The 23,270-nt window shown below is 39.5% G+C and overlaps 1 protein-coding gene across 1 annotated transcript in view; it reads left to right on the forward strand.

The window, feature by feature from the left end:
• The first annotated feature begins 1,545 nt into the window (after nt 1-1,545).
• The window catches only part of LOC139685857 (WSCD family member AAEL009094-like), a 109,359-nt gene continuing 87,634 nt past the window's right edge, over nt 1,546-23,270 (forward strand). Inside the window, exons 1-2 of the mRNA XM_071582970.1 lie at nt 1,546-1,677; nt 14,897-15,074. Of these exons, the coding sequence (XP_071439071.1) occupies nt 14,905-15,074 (170 nt within the window). The 5' untranslated portion in view covers nt 1,546-1,677; nt 14,897-14,904. The remainder of the gene's footprint in view (nt 1,678-14,896; nt 15,075-23,270) is intronic.

The following is a 23,270-nucleotide window of genomic DNA, read 5'->3' on the forward strand; positions in this document are numbered from 1 at the left end:
TTTTTTCAAAGAACCAGTTACTCGCATTTTTTAAATTTTGGTTTTAAGTTTTCAAACCCAATGGTGAAATTTTTAACGCAGTTATGACAGTTTGGATTTCCTCTTAAACGATTTTTATGAACATAAATGAAAATATTATCATGCATGGGAGACCAATACGGCAGTAAGATAGAAAGAAAAAAAAATTACAGAAAAAAAACGTTTCGGTGAGTCTAACACTTAAAATAAAAGTAACAAGATCATTCATGTCCACTTGATTCCTTCCCCTTTCAGACTGGATCTAGAAATCGACCGACGAGGAATTTCGGGAGAATTGGACAATGGCTATTTGAATCCTTGCGAGAAAGTCATATAGCCACCGATGATAACAGTGTGACGGGCTCAGTTATTGAGAAGGTTTCTATGCTAGGTTTCCCAAATTCGATGTAGAAATATTGGAATGTTGATATTTTTCTCTCACCTTCGCTGCTTTATAGCTTTTGGATAAAAGACCCATCGACTAATTTCCATCTATATTTGGATTCCGTTGTGATCATATTTCGTTAATAGATATCAAAGAGTAATGAATTTCGTCATAGTATTTCAGTTCAATTTTCCCAAGGATTACAGCCCCCAACGTACGCGAAAAATTCCTGATGATGTCACTTTTCGCCAGGTCAAATCATCCGCCACCCTCTCGTAACCGAAAAGAATTCGCGGCTGGAATTTCCAAATGCATCGCGAACCCATCAAATAACCTTTACGAGTGCACCCCCCGAAAAGAAGGAAACCGAGCACGTTATAAATCGACACTCGTGGAATAAACCCTATTCTTGCGAAATCCACGATTTGTACAGTCGTTTATTATTCATTTATATATTCTTGAGTTTTCGCGAATTTCCCTCGCTATCCGTGGAAATGAGCCGAGCGCGCCGAAGATAGCCGGTCAGATTAGTGCTTGATCACACCTGTGTTAACGGCTTGGGGAGACCCCGCGGGGATTGCGGGCGGGCGTTACGGGTTTATAAGATAATACTTCACCCTCGACTTCCACACCCCCTCCCCGACACCACACAACCACCACGCACCCCTCGCCCTCTCGACGCCGCCGCGACGCAAAGACCCCCCTCCCAAACCTCTCCTCCCGCGACCGTCTTCGGCGTAGTTGCCGTCGCAAGGGACGCAGGCTCAGGGGTGATCGGTGAGCGGTGGGGAGTGGATGGGGTGAAGGTAGGGGGGGAAAGGGTGAGCGAGAGTGGAGTGGACGTGTCAATTGTGGGGGAGAGGGATGGGTGCGTGTGTGCAGCGCAGAGGATTGAGGTTTCGGAGTCGGCATTGAGAGAGAGAGAGAGGTGTGGGGATTGGGTTTGGTACCGTGGAGTGGGGGAGAGACAAGGGTTGGGGAGGAGACGTGAGGAGGGATGAGGGAGCAGCGTCGGAGGGGAGAGTGCAGTGGGGAGGGGGATGGAGGGGGAGGGGTTGGCGTTGGGGTGTGGCGTCTTACCGCGCCACGGCGGTTCGACTTGGAATCAATAGGAGGGATTCCGGCAGCAGGAGGCGCGGCTGCCGGGTGGAGGCTGCGTCATTTCGCGAGCGGCGCCTTCAGAGATCGCCACGTGACTCTTCTCTGACTACGCCGCCGACGCGGAGGATGCTGGCCGCGCTTAATTCTTGACGGCGCGGCAGACGTGGGAAAAGGTGAGTGGGTGAGTGAGAGGGAGGACTCGCGCGCGCGTTTGACGGGGGGTTGTGGCGGTGGGTGTGCGTGGGGATCTGGCCGACCGATCGGGACTAGGGTGGGGGAGGGGGTTTGATGAGGCACGCCGCTTTGGCGCGAGGTCCCGCGGCTTTCTCTCGAGGCCCTCCCGCCGTGCCGTTCCCCGAGGCTGGCGACCCGAGGGCTCGTCGGGTCGACATACCTTCGCCTACGGGATTCGATTACTCGGCGCTCAAACTGGTTTTTCCCCATCTGGCGGAATCTGCTAATCCAGCGACGGTTTTGGGCAGAGAACAATTTTCATTGGAGCGTGTTTCTTAAATTCTCTGCAGTAAAAGTCGAGGAAGGTCATTTTTTCTACCACCCCGTTAGTACCGAAGAAAACAATCTCTCACAGGTGTCGATATGCGCATTGTAATGTTTCTGGCATACGATTAAAATTGAAAGAGCCGTAAGTCAGAAAATATTTTCGAACCCTCCGTCAACTCAATATTGCCGCCCTTTCGGATTGAAAACTAAGAGCACGATGGTTATGCTATCAAAGTGGAAGATATATATCAGCAAGGGGTAACCGTTTGGTTGTTTGAGGACAAAATAGCTCAACTTTAGCTCGGTGCACATTTCTACTTACTTAAATTTTTAATAACCTTCTCAGTTTTCTTCGTGATCAGTTGTTTTTGTTTTAGTACTTACTTCTTATTTTATATCGTCCATTGAAAGCATTAGTGAAAGTACTTGTCGGCTGATTTCTTTTGATGAAGCACTATGCCGATATATTCATTTTGGAAATTAAAGATTTCACGGGAAGTTTGTAAACATTCGATTTGAAGAATCCAAATTCTTAGAATTAGTAAAATGATTTATTCGCCCAATTTTATTTCTAACGGGCATTATTGTCAATTATCAAAGGATTTACGACTGATTTTGTAATATGATATTAATTTTTATCTATTGGATGTTATTTTAGTGTTTGACACTTTCTGATTTAATAATTATATACCACTTTGTTTACCTTTAGAGCTAGTAATAGCTTTCCTTAGTCATAGTATGAAAGGCTATTTTTAAGTAACTACTAGTAATTACAGTTAAATAGCTATCTAAATATAGCACTGAGGTAATTTATTAATTATTAGTATTCCTTCTAGTGCCCCAAATACTGCCACAAGAATGTCAAATTCTCGGACAATTCAGCATTGGCGTCTGTAATTAAAATTTTTACATTTCATCGCCGTTAATATTTTGGCTTTACAACTCTGTTTACGTCTGAATTGTGTATTTGCGTTAAAAGAAAAATACCAAGTTCAACTTGGTGTGTTTCATTTAGCCAAATATATTTTGCATTCAAAATAGGTTATGTTTTCAGTAGGTTTTAATGTAAATAGGTTTGGGATAGCATCAGTTGTAGGCACTGTGAATTTTTATAATTTAATCACGATAATTGAAAAACACTTGGTATTTATTTACACTTATTAATTAAAATACTTTTGCAGGTTCGACGTTTTCGTTTACTTACTTTTGTTAACTATATGAAAACTCCGAAAGCTGAAAGCACTCCAGTAAATCGTAGTGGAAAATTATTAGCAAGTGTTATTCAATCAAAATATAGTAGGGTCTGGCCTTTATTCCATATCATCTAAATGTGTGTAAAATAAGCAGTTGCTATGAATGCCATTAGGTTGATAATTTACAATGAAATCTCCTCTCTTATGTTGAGCCGAAAATAAACATTGGATGCTCGAGTGTCTGTTTTCCAATACCAGAATTCATTTTATCTGCTGTTTATTTAAAATGAAAACCCCTCGTACGAAATGCCGTCTCACGAATGTATCGATTTCATCGCCAAGCCGCCGTTATTCCGATATAACTTTTTCCGTGGCTTGCCATTTGCCCTCCTTCCATTTGTTCGAAGAGAAAAGAAAATTTTCAGTCGAAATCCCGAATTTAATCCAAATGGAGATCTCAAAGTGCATTTGAGCACTAAGGAATACAGCGTACGCTCACATCTCCCCACATTAAGATTCAGGCGACAAGAAACAAGGTCATCGAAGAATGCCGCAATGGTGTGGTAGCCGAGGAGTGGAATTACGCGAGAATTGCTCGATTTCGTGCCATCGGATTCCCTATTATAGTGGACCGATGGATAGTCGCAATAATGAGAACTTCAGGCAGGCCAAAGTCCACAAAGTGTTGTAAATTAGTAAATGTTGTGTGGAGTAATGAGAGCCGAGTACGACGCGCAACGGGTAAAACGAATCTCTTAGCCGGAAAGTCACTGAGAAAGAAACCTCACTCATTTTTTCGAACTTATGGTGTATTTCCGGGGAATATTTCAGACCATATCATTCACGCATTCATTTATACTAATCCATGCACGTGTTTTATTTCAACGTTTTCTCGGGCGAATGGAAAAATATCTGGTGTTATTTGAGTTTGTAAAATTCTATTTGGGTACTATTTATTGCTTAACATTGGTGCTGGTCGCGTGGTAGCTTGGTGGGTGTTCGACTATTGGCTGGAGGGCTCCGGTTCAAGTCCGTCTGACAACCCTGGAGACTCTCAGCACAACATAGTCTGCTTTATTTTCTCGGGAATCGGAACTAAAAGGGATAGCTTAGTTGACAGAGGAAAGGACAATCTCTAAATACGTGATTTCCTGGGCGTCTGATGCCTCTGGGCTTTGAAAGAGGCGTGCTCTTGTCGCCTGACAAATCATCCCCACCTTCAGATTGAAAACTACAGCCGGTATTGGGATGATTTTTGGTTGATAAATATTTAATATTTTCGTGTATTCGATCACATATAATCTGTCATGTCACTTTTCGTTTCATTTAGTTCTTTTTAATCTTTTACGTTATTTATCATTATTTTACCGTAAAATTTTCTCGCGCGTGGAAAGCGAGAATGCTTTTGACTCAAGAACGCCAACTGCTGTCATTTTGTAGTGAGTATGGCAAAACACCGGCAGTTGTCTTGTTTACCACGATAGTAGTTGCACGGGGAAGGTAAGAGTGAGTACAAGAGTCGAATCCAGATCCAATCCCCACGATTTCGTTGACCAAAACAGCGGAACGATGAAATGAAAACCAAACGACATAACCCTTCGTCATGGGTTGTATAATTGATCACCCTCCCACGAGCAGGGAACAGGAGCACGTGATAACGAGCTATTAGTCACCCAAGACACGCCAACTAAGAAAATTTCTCACACCACTTTCCTGGCTGCTTTAAACCCGCTCTCCTGGCCCTAACCCCTCCAGCCCCCTCATCCTTCTCCATACCCCTGGGCTACCACCCCAACTCCGGTCTCCCAAACCCCTTCCACCAACACCACCACCGACAACATCCCCTCCTCCTCCCCATAACACCCTTACCCCTCGCCCCGATCCCCCCCAACATCCCACTCTGCTCGCTCCAGTTGTCGCGCGATGGCAAACACGGGCAAAAATGTGGGGCGGAAGCGGGAGGGTGGGAGCGGGTCCGTCCGGGTTTGGGAGGAGGGAAGGTTAGGGGCGAAGGGACGAGGAGGAAGGAAGGAGGGGGTCGAAATGGGGCCGTTCTTCCTTCGGGAGGACGTTTCGGGGGGGCGAGGAGGGCGATGGGTCGAATGCCTCCTTACGCCGCTCCCCCTTTCCGCCCGAGCACATTATCTTCAAATATTTTCCCCCCCTCGTGCTCCCTCCCAGGGCGGCCCATTTGCCCCACCCCCAGCCAGCCGCAACAACCCCCATCCGCGACCCATAGCCATTTCTTCCCCTCTCCCCACAAGGGTACCCGCGGGCGTGCCATCGGTCCCTTCCCGGCCGATGCCCTCGGTCTCCCCGACCGCATTGCCACTCCCGCGCGGCTAAATGGGCCCCAGAGAGAAAGCACGCGCTGCACATTTGAAATCTCCGCGTCAACCCCCCCTCCCATTCAAATCCCTCCCTTTCCATCCCCCACGCCCCACAACTCTTGCTTCCCTCCCACTAATATTCCAAATCTCTCTCCCCCACGCTCTTCCGAGGGGCTGACTCGTCCTTTAAGATCGCTGGTTCCCCCGCGCAAAAAATGCTCCGCGAATTGCCCGCCCAAGCGCGGTCCCTTCGAGTAACTACGTAATCCTCCCTATTTTATGGCTGGGGTGCGACGTAATTCCCCCCCTTTCTTCTCCAAACCTTGGCGACATCCCATCGGAACGAAACGCGTGCCGCTTGGTATAAGAGGATCGCCCCGCGCTAGGTTCGCAGAGCGTGAAAGTGCTCACGTCGAAAAATGCATCATTCATCGGCGTGTCACTCCTAGGGTGGAACTGTTTGCGGTTCTCTCCCTGGATCACGTGCTCAACGCCGCATTCCCACCATCCTGATGGTTCTCCCGTCTAGCATCCATCCTCACTTGCCCTCCGCACTTACACTTACTACGTACTCGCGCCGCCTTTCCATAAGTTTCCTCTTTACTTAAGACCTGTTCTCAGCAAACCCATCCCGTCTCGAGGTGTGCTCACTCAGTCTCGCCCTTTTTCTCGCATTAGTAATTCTTCTTGGGACCATTTGCCTTCCTAATCTTTCCCTCCAGTTTCCCTTTTCTGCCTCTGATCGAAACTTGAATGATATATGTAGGGTTCCTTAGTACCTTAGTTCTCTTGAGCCATTCTAAAGTCATCGAACACAATAAATATTTTTATTTAATACACTAACAGAGCTGTCGTCCCAATAAATAATACATAAATTTTGAATATTTCCCACTCCACCTTCTACTTTATATACAATAAACTATTTTCCAATTTAAATGAGGTGACCGAGGCGTGAGATTTCTTCCGCAAGAGACATTGACGGGTGAAAAGTATGCGATGAAAATATGATTTAATTATTTTTAATGTAAAACGAGATGAATCATTTCCAGTCGCAGTAAAATATAGAATAATATTAATTGCTTCAAGCATGAAACAATAGTACAGCGCCAAAATGAATGCGCCAGACCAGAAGTTTCATGTAATATAAAAAGTTTTTTTTAGATATATACTTTCTAGGTACTTAAATAAATACGTTATCGGGCAACATTGTGTGCGACAAAGAAAAATGTAGCATGAAATGAAATGTGCATCGCCTGTCATACACGTAGTATATGGTAACAAAATTATCAGAGTATTTTATTGTGCAAGAAAATTCATCTCCCCATTCTCGAAGACCAGATAAGTGGAAGATATGGTTTTCTGGAGTGGCCCACCTTAAATTCTTCTTTTTTACGTGTGAGAGGACTTAAAACCATCTTCATGGGTGGATAATTGAATACAGGTCCACGGGGGGCCTTAGGCCAAAAAAAAAATGCGTTATAGAATGTTTATTTGGCAAGATAAATTAAAATTTCGTTTTTTGTTATCTTTGCTACTTTCCAATTTATTATTCGCAAAGTGACGTATGTTTAATATATTCCATGGAAAGCTAGGTTGTTAAAATTCATTCCCCTAGGACCGTCGAGTAGTTGTCAATTATCAAATAAATTACATGAAGTTCTGAGCAGTCATTGAGTATAATTGTATTCATTTAAAGACACTCAATCGGCGCGTTTAAATGTAAATATGTTTTTGATTATGAGAGCATAGAAGATGAATTCAATGCTCTCCCATATGGACTTTTATTGGGTATATATTTAAATTACAGGTATTATCGCGATTACTATTTTATCTGAAAGCACTATGAAGACCTTAAGACCTTATCCTGATTAGATTATTGTTTCGTATCAAGTACCTACGTTTGCTATTAATATTATTTTTTAATTTTGATTTTCCTCTTTTTGCAGAAAATTTTAGCTACGATAAGATTTTGCGATTAAGATTCTATTGTCATGGTTTCCTTAATTTTTATCTTTATTTAATTATTTTACTTAGTTATGTTTCTTGAAATACTCGACAGAGCGAGCAAAAATGGGAAATAAATTTCATTGTTTTACTCTTCTCTTTGATAATATCTTATTAGATACCCTGTGCCTCATGAAAAAATAACTCCGGAAGATCTAGCGCGTACCTGCTTTCGTAAAATATGCGAACTCGTATGCTTTTATGAGTGGCTCATGCACACTATGCACACTCGTATGCTTTTATGAGTGGTTTATGGGTGGCATTTGCTAATATGAAAGCTGTGGGTTCGGATTCCGCATTTGACATTAACGTTGGACTGTGATTTATTTCTTGAAAATGGTTCGAGAGTCTGAGACCTCGCTTAACTTCAGTCATGATTTTAAACTCCTGATACTTTTTGTTAGGGATGCGGAAAGGTAGATTGCTCAAAATGCTGTTAATTGATTGGATATCTTAATTGTTACCATAAGCCTTGTCGCTAACTCAAATGCGCACGTACGAGCTCGATGTGTGTTGGCTCTTTTTAATTTTTTAGCTTAATTACAAAATTCCATCCATTCCATGATGTAGAACAAATACCGATTTGTTAAAAAATGAAAGAAATAATATGATTTGAATGAAAATGCTAGTGATATGAACCAAATATATAGTCAAATCACCAGTATTAGGATAAACGTATTAAGTATTCGATTATAGGCTAATGCAAGCAGATCACATCGTAAAGTGTTCGGATATTTGGATATTTTTGCTAAAAGTTATGAAGTATATTTAAAACAGCAAACTTTCACTTTATTTATTGCATGTATATGTTACAGAGTGTGGGTCACGGTAGTCCAGGGGTAAAGTCTTTCAGGAGAATAGCTAATTTAAACTAAAATCTAGTTTAAACACCACAATTTGGTGTAGGTACAATTGGGAAATTTGTGGATACACAGGGAGTTATCAGATATATTATAGTATATTAAGGCTAAGCATATATTTAGGAATAGCCAGGTCCACTCACTGTTTCCCAGGAGGGGATACAGATTTGGATCACAGTATAGTAGTGTAATATTAATGTTAAAGAATGAAGAATGGAAGAGCATAAGAATATGAAATGAAGATGACAACTTGGGTGGAAAGGAAGGAGTACTAGGAAGCAGTAAATTCTGAGCATTCAAAGTAGACTGGAGGGATAGGCAACATATTCGGAACCAGTAAATTTCTCAGACTGCCGAGGTGGCAAATAATGAGTGGAGAGTCAGAATGGCCAGTGCTAGACTGGGGGTACGAAATGAACACCCATTAAAACCTATTCTTCTCAATACACTAGGAGAGAAAACGTGAAAAAAGTTATGGGAATGGATGGAGACTGGAGTACCAGTCAAACAAAGGGTTACATTCATCACAAATCCCTACACAGAAACAGGGTAATAAAATAAGTGATAACCATAAGAAAACGAAGTTATCATAATCTCAGGATACGGGTAAGCATAGATAAACCTTTCAGTTGGGAGACATATGCTAGAACAGGTCGAACAATTATTTGAACCTATCTAATAAGTGTTAAGAGGAGGGTGTGCCCACTAGTAAGGACATTAAAAGAAGAATTAGGTTGAGTAAAAAGCCGTTTACAAAGAGGTGATGTTGCTCAAAGTTTACAAAGTTGGTGATAGGAACCTTAAGTAAATATAAGAAAAGGCTAGTAAAAACTGAGTTGTAGAGGGTGACTTTGTATTGCAGGGAGACTTAGTCATTGAAGAAAGATGACAGGTGTCAATAGAAGGTTTTTGAGATATAAATGTCGCGAAGAGTGGAAAAATATAATGGACGGAAATGAAAACCAATGATAAAGTTCAATGAATGGTAAGTGAAGCGAGATGGCTTGTTTGGGTAATTTGAAGAAATGCAGGATTTTAATGAGATGCAATGAGCTGCCGAGAGCGGTAATGGATGGAAGAATTCTGGGAAAGAGAGATAGAGTAGACATTTTGGATAGAATTAAGGGAGGTATAAAGTATGACGAGCTAAAGATAGCATATACTATTTTAATGAGTTTAAAACTCTTTATTACATGTTAATTAGGGCTTAGTGTGTAGTGCTATGGTCTATCAAAAACCAACCCTAACCAACCTTTGGTAGAATACTCCTAAAAATGACATGTAGTCACTAATTTTCCATATGGACATGAATAGTTTTCTATTTCCCGTTTTTATTATTCCATTTAATATTTCACGTCATTTTGATATTGACAAAGGTCGTTCATGAAAAGTATGAAAGCATTACAATATGATATACATTTTTCCTTTATAAGTTTTACCTCCTGATTTCGATGAATTAAATAATTTTTTATTGAGCCGATAAGGGAAAGCCATCAATCAGATATATTTCAGTGAAGAAGTGTGTGGGAGTATCTCCAACAATGAAAAAGGAGATAATGCTCTTTCGGAGATTACCACTATGTGGATTTGATCATTTCTTCTGCATTCATCTCGGAATTTCTCCTCGCTCGTTGATCTTCCCCTTCGACCCATAGGAGCTAGTTGCAACATTGACGAAACTCTTGTCCATCAAAAACGAGGTGAATACTCGAGGACTATGCGGGGATCAAATGAAACACTACTACGTTACGAGAATAGCGTTCTGGCACAATAGCGCGTTTTAGTTGGGATCAAAAAAATTGTTTGAGTTTTTTGCGGTGGTGTTGTGATGAGTGATAGTTTCAGAGAGCGATTATCTTTGGTGAGCTAGTTTTGTTACTCATCGGCTCCTGGTTCCTAAATTGGCTGTTTCCATTTTAATATGACGAAATGTTTGCGATCTTTATTGAAAATATACATTTTCTTTTATTAAAAGGTAAAATTATAAGTGAAAACTTAACTACCGTAATTTCTCAAAACATGATTATACCTTTTTCTCAATCTCTGATATGCACTTGATTCAGTCACGTAATTCCTCCATGTTTTGCTCCCAAGCAGGTATATTTATGCCCTAAACGCCTCATTTTTGAATAGTATTATCACTGTACCACAACTTAAAAATGTTGGTCCCGTGCATTATTAATTAGGGGAGGACAGGGGAGATAGAGACACTCCTCTCACCAGTTGAAAAAGTACCGCTATTAAATAATACGATCAGCAGGCGAATTGAAGACGAGTCAATTTGAATAGAAAGAACAAATATCCAGAAAATGTGTGGATTCAAGAAATGTTTTCTATGTGTTCACGAATCAACAAAATATTAGCCACTTTTGTCAGCTAATTGCGCGAGCTCAAATTCCTAATGAGAAAGGGTTGAAAGAGTCATATTTATTCTTCAGTGAACTCCAGAAACTTACAAATGGGGAGTAAATCTTGAAAGTAATCAATGGATACTTTGATTTAACAAAATTTCATGGTAAAATTGCGCAAGTTAATGAGCTTCCGGCTTAGTCAAAACTCCTTCCCCATAGCATATTACATTGGAGCAGAAGTAGCAGATCAGTTATTAAACACCCAAACCGTTTCGGAAGAATCTAGCTCGACTTTTTTTTCTCGTTTATGTTTTTACTATTTGACTTCAATCCGTGTCGGTCTTGGGCTACCTTAATATCTCCTCATTCAACATTATACCGAAAATCCCCAATTGTCTTAACAGCTATGCTCCTTGGATGCCAAATTTTAACTATCGAAGGAAGTGGACGCATTCATTATGTGAGTCCTCTTAGTGAACTGGGTAAAATCATGGGCCTGTTACCTCATTGATGAGAACTGTATGGCGGGCAGAACAATACAAAAATGGCACACTATGCCCCTTTCAAAGATGATCTGATTTGAAACCACAAGGATACAAAACATGCAAATGCATGAACATAAAAACATAAAAATGCAAAAAACTTGAAGCATCTTTTCTGAGAGAAAGTCCCTTCATATTTTGATGCGGGGAAGAGCAACTAGGGACCGTATCCTTCGATAAGGCTCCAGAACCGAGGCCTTTCATGAGCTGTTCAGCGCCTATGCCTTTCAAAGCTTAGAGATATCCCTGTTTTTTTACCCCAGAAATGCATGCATCTTAACATTCGATATTCTCTGGGGTTCAAAGAGTTGTCTTTATTCTTCAAGTATCGATTGCTCTTGACTTTCGCGGAGACATCCAACTCTACTGAGACTCTTGAGTATTAAAGGAAGGCTGAGAGGTATTGGAGTTTTACCCTGCTTGACTCCATGGAATGTAGGTGAACCGAAGCGCTTACCTTTTGATTAAGATCAAAAGCTTGGTTGGAAGGAGGCTGAAATCTCTTCCTGTGGTGTCCTTCGAATTTTTACCCGCGAAAAGCGTACGGGGTCCTTATTATTCAGCGTGTCGAACCAGGATGGACACATTTCGAGATTATTCATCATTGTTTGCACTCATTCCTGAGAGACGTTAAAAAAGAGTAACGGAGGATGTATTTGCCTTCTTACTGGAACATTTCTGGGTATTTATCGCCGGAATGTTAGGGGAATAGTTTTCTTTTGCTGGGATAACGTCGTTATCATTTCGAAATCATGTGTTAAGATTAATATAAGAGAATTTTTTTTTGTTTTTGAAGCTGTTGTTCAGATCAAATCAACAGTAGTATATTATTACCCCGATATTTTGAATTTTATGTACATCCGCTTGTAAAATAATGCATCATCATCTTCTAAAGGTGGAGTCTTATTGCTGCAACCTTACAGTAAATCTCTCTCAATTACTGTTATTTTCCAATTCTTATATGTTGTGACTCTCGTAGTAATTTTTATGCCATTCAGTAATTTCTTTCGTGGTCTTCCTCTTCCTTTTTTCCGGTACTTTTCCCCACATGCATTCCAGGAAGTTGTTATAACGTAGAAAATGGCCAAATAATTAATTTTTTCTTACCTCTTTGATTTCTCTCAGTACATCTATGTTTCTTTTCTTGTCCATCCATCTCGTTTTTATCATCCTTCTCCAAATCTGCATTTCAATCGCTGAGACTTTTTTATCTTCACATTATCAATGTCCGTAAAGCAATGCGCTCTGAATAAACATTTTGCAATATATTTTCTAATTTCCAATTTCATGTGTTTGTTTTCCCAAAAGTATTTAAGAATTTTCATATGCCTTCTTTGCTAATACTATCCTTCTTTTCACTGCAGAGGTGCATCTGTTATTTATTGTAACTACGCTCCCAAGGTAACAGAACTCTTCTACTTGGCATATCCTTGATTCCCCTATCATTAAACTTACAAGGGGTTCTTTCCTGTTTGTCATAGAATTGGTTTTCTTCCCATTTATTTTTAGCTTCCATTTTGCTAAATCTGTGAACAGGATTTCAAGCATTCTATTCATGTCTGTGACTGAATCTGTCAGGGCCAATATCATCTAAAAACCTAATCCAGTGTACAATAATGTAATATGGCCATTATTTAAGCAAATTGGTCTATAAAACGGCGTTGTTGAGAGTTGCTATAAATAAGATTACTCGTATTTTTATGTTGCAATCAATGTTCTTTGCCAATGTTTTAGATACAATTCCGATACTACGCATATTCCAAAGCACTTAAATGCGTAGTCATTTCTCTATCTGATAGTTAATTGGAATAGCTACTATACTTGCTTGCCCCGTAGATATTTCATATGCAATGATCTTAAGCACAAAACCCGTCGCGGGGCCATGAGATAGAAAATGCATCAGATTATTGGTCTTTCTCTTTGATATCTTGCCATTTTGGTAGGTGAAAGTGAAAATTGGTTTGAGTGCATTTTTCAACAAGTCTTCCGTTTTCTGTAGCAAACTTTACATCAGAGTATGCTACTAACGCATATCAACTAAGTTCCTGTTCGGAAACCCAAGTGTAATTGTTTAATAATGTACCAATAAACAATATAATGCAGCGAGTATCATGTGAGGAGTGTTTAATTGCTCAAATTTGCATGAAATGGTAAAAAAAACTCTGGAATGATGGAACTATGAAGATTGTCACCAATACCTCCGAAACAAACACGGATCGCTGATTAACACTACCACGTTGCTACTGGTAGAGCATACTATATATTCAGTGACTCAACTTCCCATTTGTCAACTGAAATGGATCAAGTTCGATTTCCCGTGACGTGCTTGCAGCATCTTCGTGTTGATCATCTACATCTAAATAATACCCCACAAGCCACTGGAAGGACGTTTTACAGGGAACGTTAGGAAACCAGACTTTTATGTAAAAATATGCATTTTTACATGCATATAAATGTATATTTGAACACATACGTCAACACACGTACAATGACTTACTGACATGCCTATCTACGTACATCATGGAACTGTGGGTGTCTTCGAGTGAAGCTTTAAATTAAGCCATTTGAATTGAAAATTAAGGAATGCTTACGTTTGAGTTTATTGCAAGTATATTATGTATCTGGTGAGGGAATGACGAGTACTAGAATCTCTTAATGATAGGTTCTTTATATTTTTATACTGATGATCTAATCTGCCAACGCAATGTGTGGCCGTAACAATTACCTCGGTGTCACTAACAAACTCGTTTGTTACACATGTACCTTTATAAAATTCTGAGTCTTGCCTGCGCTCTTGGAGAATCACAGGTCAACCTACCTCATTACTCCAACATACTGTGGCAATTTTGGGCAAATCTAGCACGTTTTCTCTTTGCTTTTCCTGATATTTAATTAAAATTATCTTCTATATATCCAAAATGCTTGCCACATATTTCAAATGTGGCATAACTGAAGCGAAATGACACCTCTCTTTTACTTTTTCATTGCATTTTCATGCTACCTGTCTCTTAAAACCTAGTTTCTCTAAGACTCCCATATATTATTCTACTGCTTGAAGATGAATGCTTGAATAGTAGATTGCGTGCTCTCATTTGGAGCAGGGTAATTTAAAAAAAATACAAGGTCTCGCCGGTCAAACGAAAAACACTTAGGCGAGGGGATGTTTTCGGAGCGGAAAGATGAGAGAATAGGGAGACGGCCGCTGTGAGCCCATTTCCACACCTCTACCACTCGCTATACACTTCCGTCGAGAGAGAGCTGGTGTGAGTCGGTCCGCGACGGAGACGCATGACACTGCGCAGTGTCAAGGCGGAAATAGCACGACGGTATGAAATTGGAACCTGTTCGGCACGATGGAAAGCCCACTTCTTTGGATCCAGAATCCCTTTCTCTGACGAACAAAACGTTATGTGTTTGTTTTCATTTTGAACTTCTTTTACCTCTTTCAACCAATGATTTGTTTTCTCTTTATCCCTACCTACGCGTCAAGTTCCTCTACGGCGCAAACGTTTCTTTCACACCGTTCGGGGGGAAAGGGAGCCTAAAGTCTTTTCAAAGAGACTCAAACTTATCTTTTTTTCAAGCACCTTTTCTCTGTTTCTTCGACAAAGGGACCACCATGAGCCCTTTCCTGAAGGTCATGCAACTGTTCCTGATGATGACAGGAACAGTTCTTGGGATGCTAATTCTTCTCCTTGTCACCCCGGATCTTGAGGACACCATGCTGAGGGCGGTCAGGCGATACCACAAGCGCCATCAGCAATCCCCATCCCCAGCTGAAACAAACCGGTGAGTTTCACTTTCCTTACTACTTGTTAGAGCGATCGGGTGACGTAATCGATGTTCAATAAAGAGTGGTATAAATTTTTTGAACTTGCACAATTTATTTAGCAAAAATTTTAATATCTGTCATATTATTAGCCTGTGGTGGTGCAAGTTTAATTGATTCGATTCCTGCATTGCGTCAGTGAAGTTGAAACATGTTCAGTTTGCATACGCCGGCATCGACGATGAAAAAAGTTTTCTTGGTGTTTTTTGTGTTGAGGAACAACAATATCACATGGAGCTAGATCTGGACTATACAGGTATAGTGGATGAGAAACACATTTAATTAATTTTAGCGAGATAATGGCGCTGTCGCTGTGTATTTTGCAGAATTCATCGCTTACAAATTTGTTTCATGCCCACTATTTCAGTTACCAATGTTTGGGTGGCCCAATCAAATTGTAAGTATGTCTGGCAGTCCATTTAACGTTTTTGACAGTATTCTCCTACAATGCCAGTAGGGGTGCTAATGTTTATTTCCGTAAGTATAGTGATTGGAGCTCCTAGTCCACCTACTTCGGTAACTGATTGGTGGTTTTCCATTTATGCAAATCGAAAATCATGTTCTAGACGTGATCTAGAGAAACACTGGCTCTAAAGAAATATTCATCAACGTTACTAAGATGTCGGCTGTAGATTTGTTCAGACGAAAACAAAATTGCAATGCAGCGTATTGCTCGTCACGTGTTTTACCTATCGTTTCCGTAAGCGAACTGAAAAAACTTCGAATTGCAACGGCTGCTGTTGACGCAATACTCAAGTCAATTCAATAAAACTTGAACCACATTTACATCAGAGGTTGCAATAACAATATAAAATAATTTAAAAATTTTTTACATTAAATTATGCGAATATAAATTTCATGATCACCCCTTATCGGAAAGTCCTTGTAGAACCGAAATGAGTCGTAATGAAAGTGGTGTATGGTAGTCACCGTTACAAATAAGTATTCTAACTTTGAAATAAGGTAATAACTTCAAATGAAATTCCTCCTGTCTATGAAATAATAAAACTTAACTTTACTAATAAGTAATTTGATAATGAAAGGATTCAGGATATATACTCGTATATGTAGAGGTAAAAGGCCGAAGTGACAATTTTATCTGAAAGACATCCTAAGCTAATCCCTGGAATGCGAATTATAAACGGATTTGCAATTTTTCTCATTTTATTTCGGGAAACAATTCTCGACGCCAATTCCTTAGAAGAATGACGACCATTTCTAGTCCAAAGTTCATCTTGAGTATTTCATGCGCATGTTACGGGGCTATAGAGTTGTTTCTAAATAAATCAATTAGTATTTTCATTGTACGTAGCTTTACCTAATGAATTCGTCATAATTAAATGTATAGTAGATTTCCTCCTTCTTTTTAAGCTGTGCATTGTTTTTCTCTCACTTCTCTCATTCCAGTGGTCCGCTTAGGATAGACAAAATATCATTCTTCTGCTTATGATTGATAGATGAAGTAATGCATGAACTGTATGGTATTCTGTAAACGTAGACATTTTAGTTTGTGATAGCAGTTAGCCTGCATTCCAAGAATTAAATCAAAATTGAAATTTACGTAATTCAATAACTTAACACTACAAAATGTCTCAAGTATTAAATTCATATAACAATACACCTTTAAAATATGTAAATTTGAATTTTAGGGGCCTTGATAGCCATCATAGGCTTGATAGTCATATTAGGTTTTCGAATGATATAAAGTCCGACGCAAAAGCTCTTAATGTTGGGAATTACTATTCTGAAGCTCTTTATGAGTTTCAGTTAGTATGTGACCAGCAGCAGATGCCGGCAGGGTTTACAGTGCTCCCTGTGGTGATTGCATCCTAGATATGAAGTCAATGGCTCACACCTGCTCTTCTGCGAAAATTGATGGAAAAATAGCATAGGGCAGAGGAAAAAAAGTGCGGTCAGATGAGGACTTTAATTTAGGATTTTGCCTCCTTTGAATCTGAATTGTCCACCCGTTCTGGTATTACGATTCATCGTTCTACTTTCCTATACCTTGCCTAGCGAAGTTCGTTAAGCCCAGAGCTTACGTTTAGCAGTCCGGGTCATGCTCAGGAAGGTATGACGGTATAACGTTCCGGCCAAGGAATTTATTAAAGTAATGAATGATTTGATGAAGAATAACGTAACTTTTGCGAGTGAAAAATGAAACCAACGTTTTTTGATAATTTATTTAAACAACGTGATCTCGATTAACACTGGGTAAAGGTCTCAAGTGAATGTCTCAAAAAGTTCTTCAATTTGCGATGGAATAAGTCATTTGATGCTCAATTTTTGATGTTTCCGTCAGTTGTTTCGATATCTGATTAGGAGAGACGTCGTTTCAATTAAATTAATTTTCTTCGTGGTCGTGTTTATTTTGGTGCCCTGGCTATTTTAAAATGTAAGACGAAGAGTTTTACACGACGTTGCCATACAGAGCATAAGAATGTATTCAAATTTAGCTTTGCAAACTTCAAAACAACGAAAATTTGTTGATATGTGACGTTCAACTGTACAGATAATCATCTTACTATCAAATCCTATCTGTTGCTTTCAAGTTAGCATAATCTTAGCCTGCAAAATAGTGGCTTTCATTCAAATCGCTAGTTATTTTATTCGTACATTTTTTCTTTTGAGGTTCTTATATTAAAAATATCTAATTTCATAGTGAGACAGTTGGCATCAGTTTACGCGATGCTCATTGTTGCTCGTTGGTGTGCGCTGAAAAGTTTCCGCTAATGTGAATATTCTGAAGGCAGGAGCGCGGGGGTATAATTTCTCCGTAATTAACCTTTGGAGTTTTCCCTCCTTTGTTTGTTTGTATTTTATGTGACGCCAGTCGACGTGTGTGACATTTTCCTGAGATCGTGCAGTCTTCTTGATATTTTGACAATTTTAATTTAGATTTCAATATCGGTATAGGAATGGCGCACCCGGAAGAAGGCTCAGGAAGGTGTTTTTCGCTGCAACGGTGAATTTTATGAACGCATGGAGTGAAATCTACCCTTGTTAAACGAGCCATACTTTGGAGATTCCCAAATGCCGGATATCCTCAGTTCATTTGAATATTTCTCCAAGGCTTCTCTGAGGAAGTTTATATTCATTGAAGTCGTAATATTTTCGGTTGGAGCGATATTTTTCTCTTCATTTGTTGATATAAATAGTATGTTTCACGTAGGCTTAATTTGAAATGAAAGTCATTGAGCATCTTACGCAAAAAACATAGTTTAAAATATCAAGGGATACCCAGTTTAAAAGAATTGTTATTTAGCATTGGAATTTGAATTGGAATTTTTGGCATGCTCGTCTTCCTGAAAACGCCTTTCTAGGTTAGCTTAAGAGAAATAAGACCCGATTATCTCGGATTTCTTTGTCATTAAGAGAGAAAGGGTGCTTACGTTTGGCAAATTTGATGAGTTTCTAAGTTAAAAGCCAAAAGTAATGATTTCATTGTTAGCAGCCAAAATGCTGTGGCGTATTTTTAAGATTGAGCAAGAAAACAATTTCATGTTTTTGGACTAGTATCCGACATTTATCAATAAAATATAATTTACTGACTGAGTTACTGCCATTAATGAATATTGCTTTCTTCCCGAGAACTTTAAACTTCCTCCGAAACGATGAGTTAATTATAGCAATTTGTAATTTATCTTTCTGCGACATATCTAATATCGTAAATCGGTAGCATTGTAATCACACCAATGAAACTTTCGTGATAATAAATCGATTTTAATTTTGCATAGCTACATTGGGCCAATGAGAAGATATTTATATCCGTGAGATGCTCGCGTAGTGAAGCTCGAGCCAAGTTTGAAACCGCAGAACTAATGCGAAGTTGAACGGTGGATTTGTCGAGATGAGATTGCTTAGTCGCCTCCAGAAAACTTGAGCCGCACTTTACCACCCTGATTGCGATTTCGTTAATTTGCACATGGGACGCTGAGTGAGAAGTTTTCCCATTCTCCAGCCACCCATAATCTCATCGTCAGATTGCCACATGACCGGAACCCCTCCGCTCTCTGCGAATTACAGCCTTGTGCGTTGAAGCAATTAAAAATGATTTTGCATTTTAATTTTCATTTGGAGTCAACGTTGCCGCTTAAAAAATAGTCATGAAATTATATAAATCTTTAGACATGTATAAAATGATCTTGTAAATGTGCTGGAGTGTTAAGTGGCCCTTAATCACATCAAAGAGGGCGGAGAATAGATACAATCGAAAGTTGCTAGCACGTTAGGTCTAAGAGTAAGGAAAGCATTAGACACGGGCATGAATGACAGATTTTATTATGACTAAAATTTTTATCGCCCATAGGAGTTATTTCCATCGATTTCGACAGCAGTTTTTAAGCTTTCGGTGACTTGTGGGTGGACGGTTTTTTCGTACCACTAAATTTTGACCTGGTCTGCGGAACATTGGGGTTCTGTGATTTCCTGTCTTTTACGAGAAATCAGAAGTATCCTCCTTCCTTTCACTAATGGGCAAATTATTTACAGCCAAAGTATGTTTCCAGGAAAGTAATTAAAAACAATCCCAAGTACAGTATTTTAAAAATAAATTTAAAAGCTAGCATTATTGCTGTAAAGAAAAGTATATTTATTTTCATTTTATCTTGCTTGTTATAAGTTTTTACATCTGCGTTAGAAAACATGGGCATCGATGTATAGAGTTTCATTGATTCCCTCTCTGGAGGCATGGTGCCTTTATTTACGAATTAAAAAACACATCACGTAACATTACGTGCGTTCAGCACATAAAGGAATTTCAGAATTTCATTTGAAGGTAGTCACAGTTGTACCTTTCTGTAGTCGCTGAAATAAGTTTGGAAGACTACCGTAGGATGCTGCCTTGTTCTCAACGAATAACCTCTGTTCTATTATAATGAGTTTGGTATAATAATGAAGAGTAAGTTTAAAAAATAATTATAACAATTATATATAATTGAAATTTCACAGAAGCATACTCAAAACTAAATTGAACCTAAAGCATACTCTTTATTAATAATCTGACTGCTTCTCCTCGGTTTAACCCACGTGACTGGTATCATTATGGAAGCTTTGTTTTTATTTCTTTACCTTTTTAAAAAACCTCTTTTTACACGAATGTTGATCCAATGGTGAATCGTTGAAATTTTAAAAATTTTCATTTGATTTCAAGAAGATGAATTGAATTATTTGATCAATTTCTTTGGAGTAGGTAACAATATTTTTTACATTTTCTAAACTTAGAATCTGTGAATTTCACGGCGTTACCCTCGTCTTTCACAGGGTTTCACGGCAACCTTTTGTATTGTTCTAGTTTGATCATTCAAAGAGTCGCGACCGTCCAAAAGGGAACAGGTTAATTTGATAGAAACAGAGGGAGCATAATCTAGATTATTCACTTGGAAGAGAGCACCGTAAAAAATGCATATCCTAAGAAAATTAAAAATGCCATAAAAAATTGTTCTTCTTACGCGTTTGCCATAATTTGGGTAAACTTTCGTCGAGTGTATTTATGGGACAATGGGTTTGAAGACATTTTATGTGATGCTATTTTAGTGGTTTGGAATACAGTGGTGTGCTTTGCCAGGGTCCACCTAAAACCTACTTCAACCCGGTAAACTACTGCTAATAGAAAAGATGAAGAAAGACATTTTTTTCTCGTCAATAATATTCGATCGCCTACCATAGAGATATGCGTGTGTATGCTCTCTGGAATTCTCCTGAAAGGTGCGCTTCAATTAAATCTTCTATGTTTCGGAAGATTTCCTAAAATGCTATGGGAGCCAAAAATTACCGTTGACATGGAACTAAATTGACTCGGTCTGTTTAATTGACAGATTTAACTAAAGTTTTTGGACGGTAAAAGGAGCAGTATCAACATATATTGAATAATCTTTTCGATTAGGCTGAATAGAAATTCTATACGGCACACCAGACTCATATAAGTTTCGTCCGTACGCGCGATAACATAAACTAGGATTATCCTGACGTACTTCCTCTGTATGTATTTTTGAAGCATTGAATGAATTTGTGATAGCACCAAATGTAATACATATAGCCTAATCTGTCGCCACTTTGGGAATACCTCATCTTCTCCCGGAAGAAATTTCGTCCGGTGATTTCTGGTGTTTACCTTTCACTCGATCCAAGATGTTTTACGCCCAACTGGGATCACCCTTAGGCCAGCCCTTGGCCTTGGTGTGGACCCTTTTGGAGAATGAAAGGAGGCCAGTCTGCTCGGAACAGCTGCCAATAAAGTGTTTTTAACGACAAACAAATGGGTCTGAGACACTGACGATTTTGGTTTGGTCCAGAGGGAATCGGATCACCCCATAAGTGCCTGTATGGCTCACCTTGAAATTCCTATTTCAACGCTGCGGAGCATCAATCTGACATTTAAAATTATTTGGGAGCGAACGATTATAAAGCATAGCTGACGGTCATATTATTTCTACCTTTGGATATTGGATTTGTAGAGTGGATAGCATACTGGATTTTCACTCGTGCGGCTTGAATGTAAATCCCGGCGCTGGCAGAATTTTTCATAGGAATTCTTACACCTACTTGGGTCCCATGTGGAGAGTGGAGTACGCTATCCGTCAGATAGGACATTAACTGTGGACCCCTCGGCTTCTTCCTGTAGCAGTGGGCTAATTCTGACGGTGGTTTTCTCTCCAGTCTCCCACAACCCCATTCCCTGAAAATCATGCCCCTGTCAAGTTACCCACCTATATCTAATGGCGCAAATGGCCGCAGCTGATGGCTGCTTCCCTTAATGACTGCCATTACTTTATATTGTCCCATTCATTGCCCTCGCTCGTTGCTATCCAAAACTTCAGATAAATCGGTGAGTACAGGGTGAGCATCATCCGGGTTTAAAGTTATGTGACGTGTCGGAAATTCATGTTCGGGACTTGGGCCTGATCCGCCTGGGTTTAAATACGAGACTCCAAGAGTGACCGAGACGCCTTTGGATTTAAAGCACAGAGCTAATCTTGTAACCGTGACGACCTGGCGACAGTCCGGCCCTGCTCGCCAGAAGCCCTCATGAGCCTGTGACGAAAGAGTAAGGCTAGTATGGCGACGTAGGAGATCCCTTCGTCCCAAAGGCTCCATCGGGAACGTAAGCCAAATTTAAGGTAGAGAGGTGTATGCCATTTCGTGGTGTAATACCCCATTTACTGATTAAAACTTATAACAAACCTCTTTTACTCCATGAAAAATTTGGAAGCGTCAAGAATATTACTCTTTTTTAGATTAGGGGACAAATTCTTTTCTCAGTGCACTGTATTTAACGAATAAATATTGAATATGAAATTTTTGGGTGTAGGGTAGCCAGGCGCAACCATTGCCTCAAAAATGTCAAGACAACAAACTAAAGGCATTTATTCATATAAAAGTGCAAAATTTGAGCAAGTTTCGAAATTCGAATTTGAAAATACACAGACCTATTTATGTGAGTAACAATTTGAGCGAATATAAAAAATAAAGTATTATAATGAAAAATGTTCGTTGCTCATTTTTGGCAGCGCGACCCCAAAGCTCAATAATCAATATCCAATATCCTACTATGATACCCCAAGTTTTAATCTGGTCACCATAGCCAAACTGATGTTGCACTAGTCCAAAGATCATGATAAGGGCCCAGAAAAATGAAGATAAAATCGTAAAGTGGTTGGGAATGACTACGGCTGGTTTTACCGTATTTAATAATGGTATGGGAGAGGTTTAGTTGCCTAAGACATTGATTTATTTTCATGAATAAGAAATGTGTGATCATATTACTTCAATTAATCACAGCATCGCTTTTGCCGGGTAGTGATATTAAGCTACGGTTGATCGCTATTATGGTGAATGTCGGGATCGGTGTTAACGCTATTATGAAGAATTTAAAGGTAATTCTCTCCGACCGTACTCGTCTTCGGAATTTCCTTTCTAATAGAATGGTCGGGGTAACGTTCATATTCATTAACGTCGCAGCATTTTCTTGGAGTTAGAAGAGAGAATAATTCTGATCATTTTTTATTAATTCCCAAAAGAGAAACCTGGAAATCTTCAAATTTATTGAGGTAAAACAATCAAATCTGGGGAAATTGTGTTAATTTGGGAATAATTCGAGGAAACGATGAAACTACTGAATACAAAACTGCAAACATATTGTAAGATAATTAAATTAT

This window comes from Hetaerina americana, unplaced genomic scaffold, assembly GCF_022747635.1.
Source record: "Hetaerina americana unplaced genomic scaffold, ioHetAmer1.1.p SCAF_12, whole genome shotgun sequence".
NCBI classification, from domain to species: domain Eukaryota; kingdom Metazoa; phylum Arthropoda; class Insecta; order Odonata; family Calopterygidae; genus Hetaerina; species Hetaerina americana.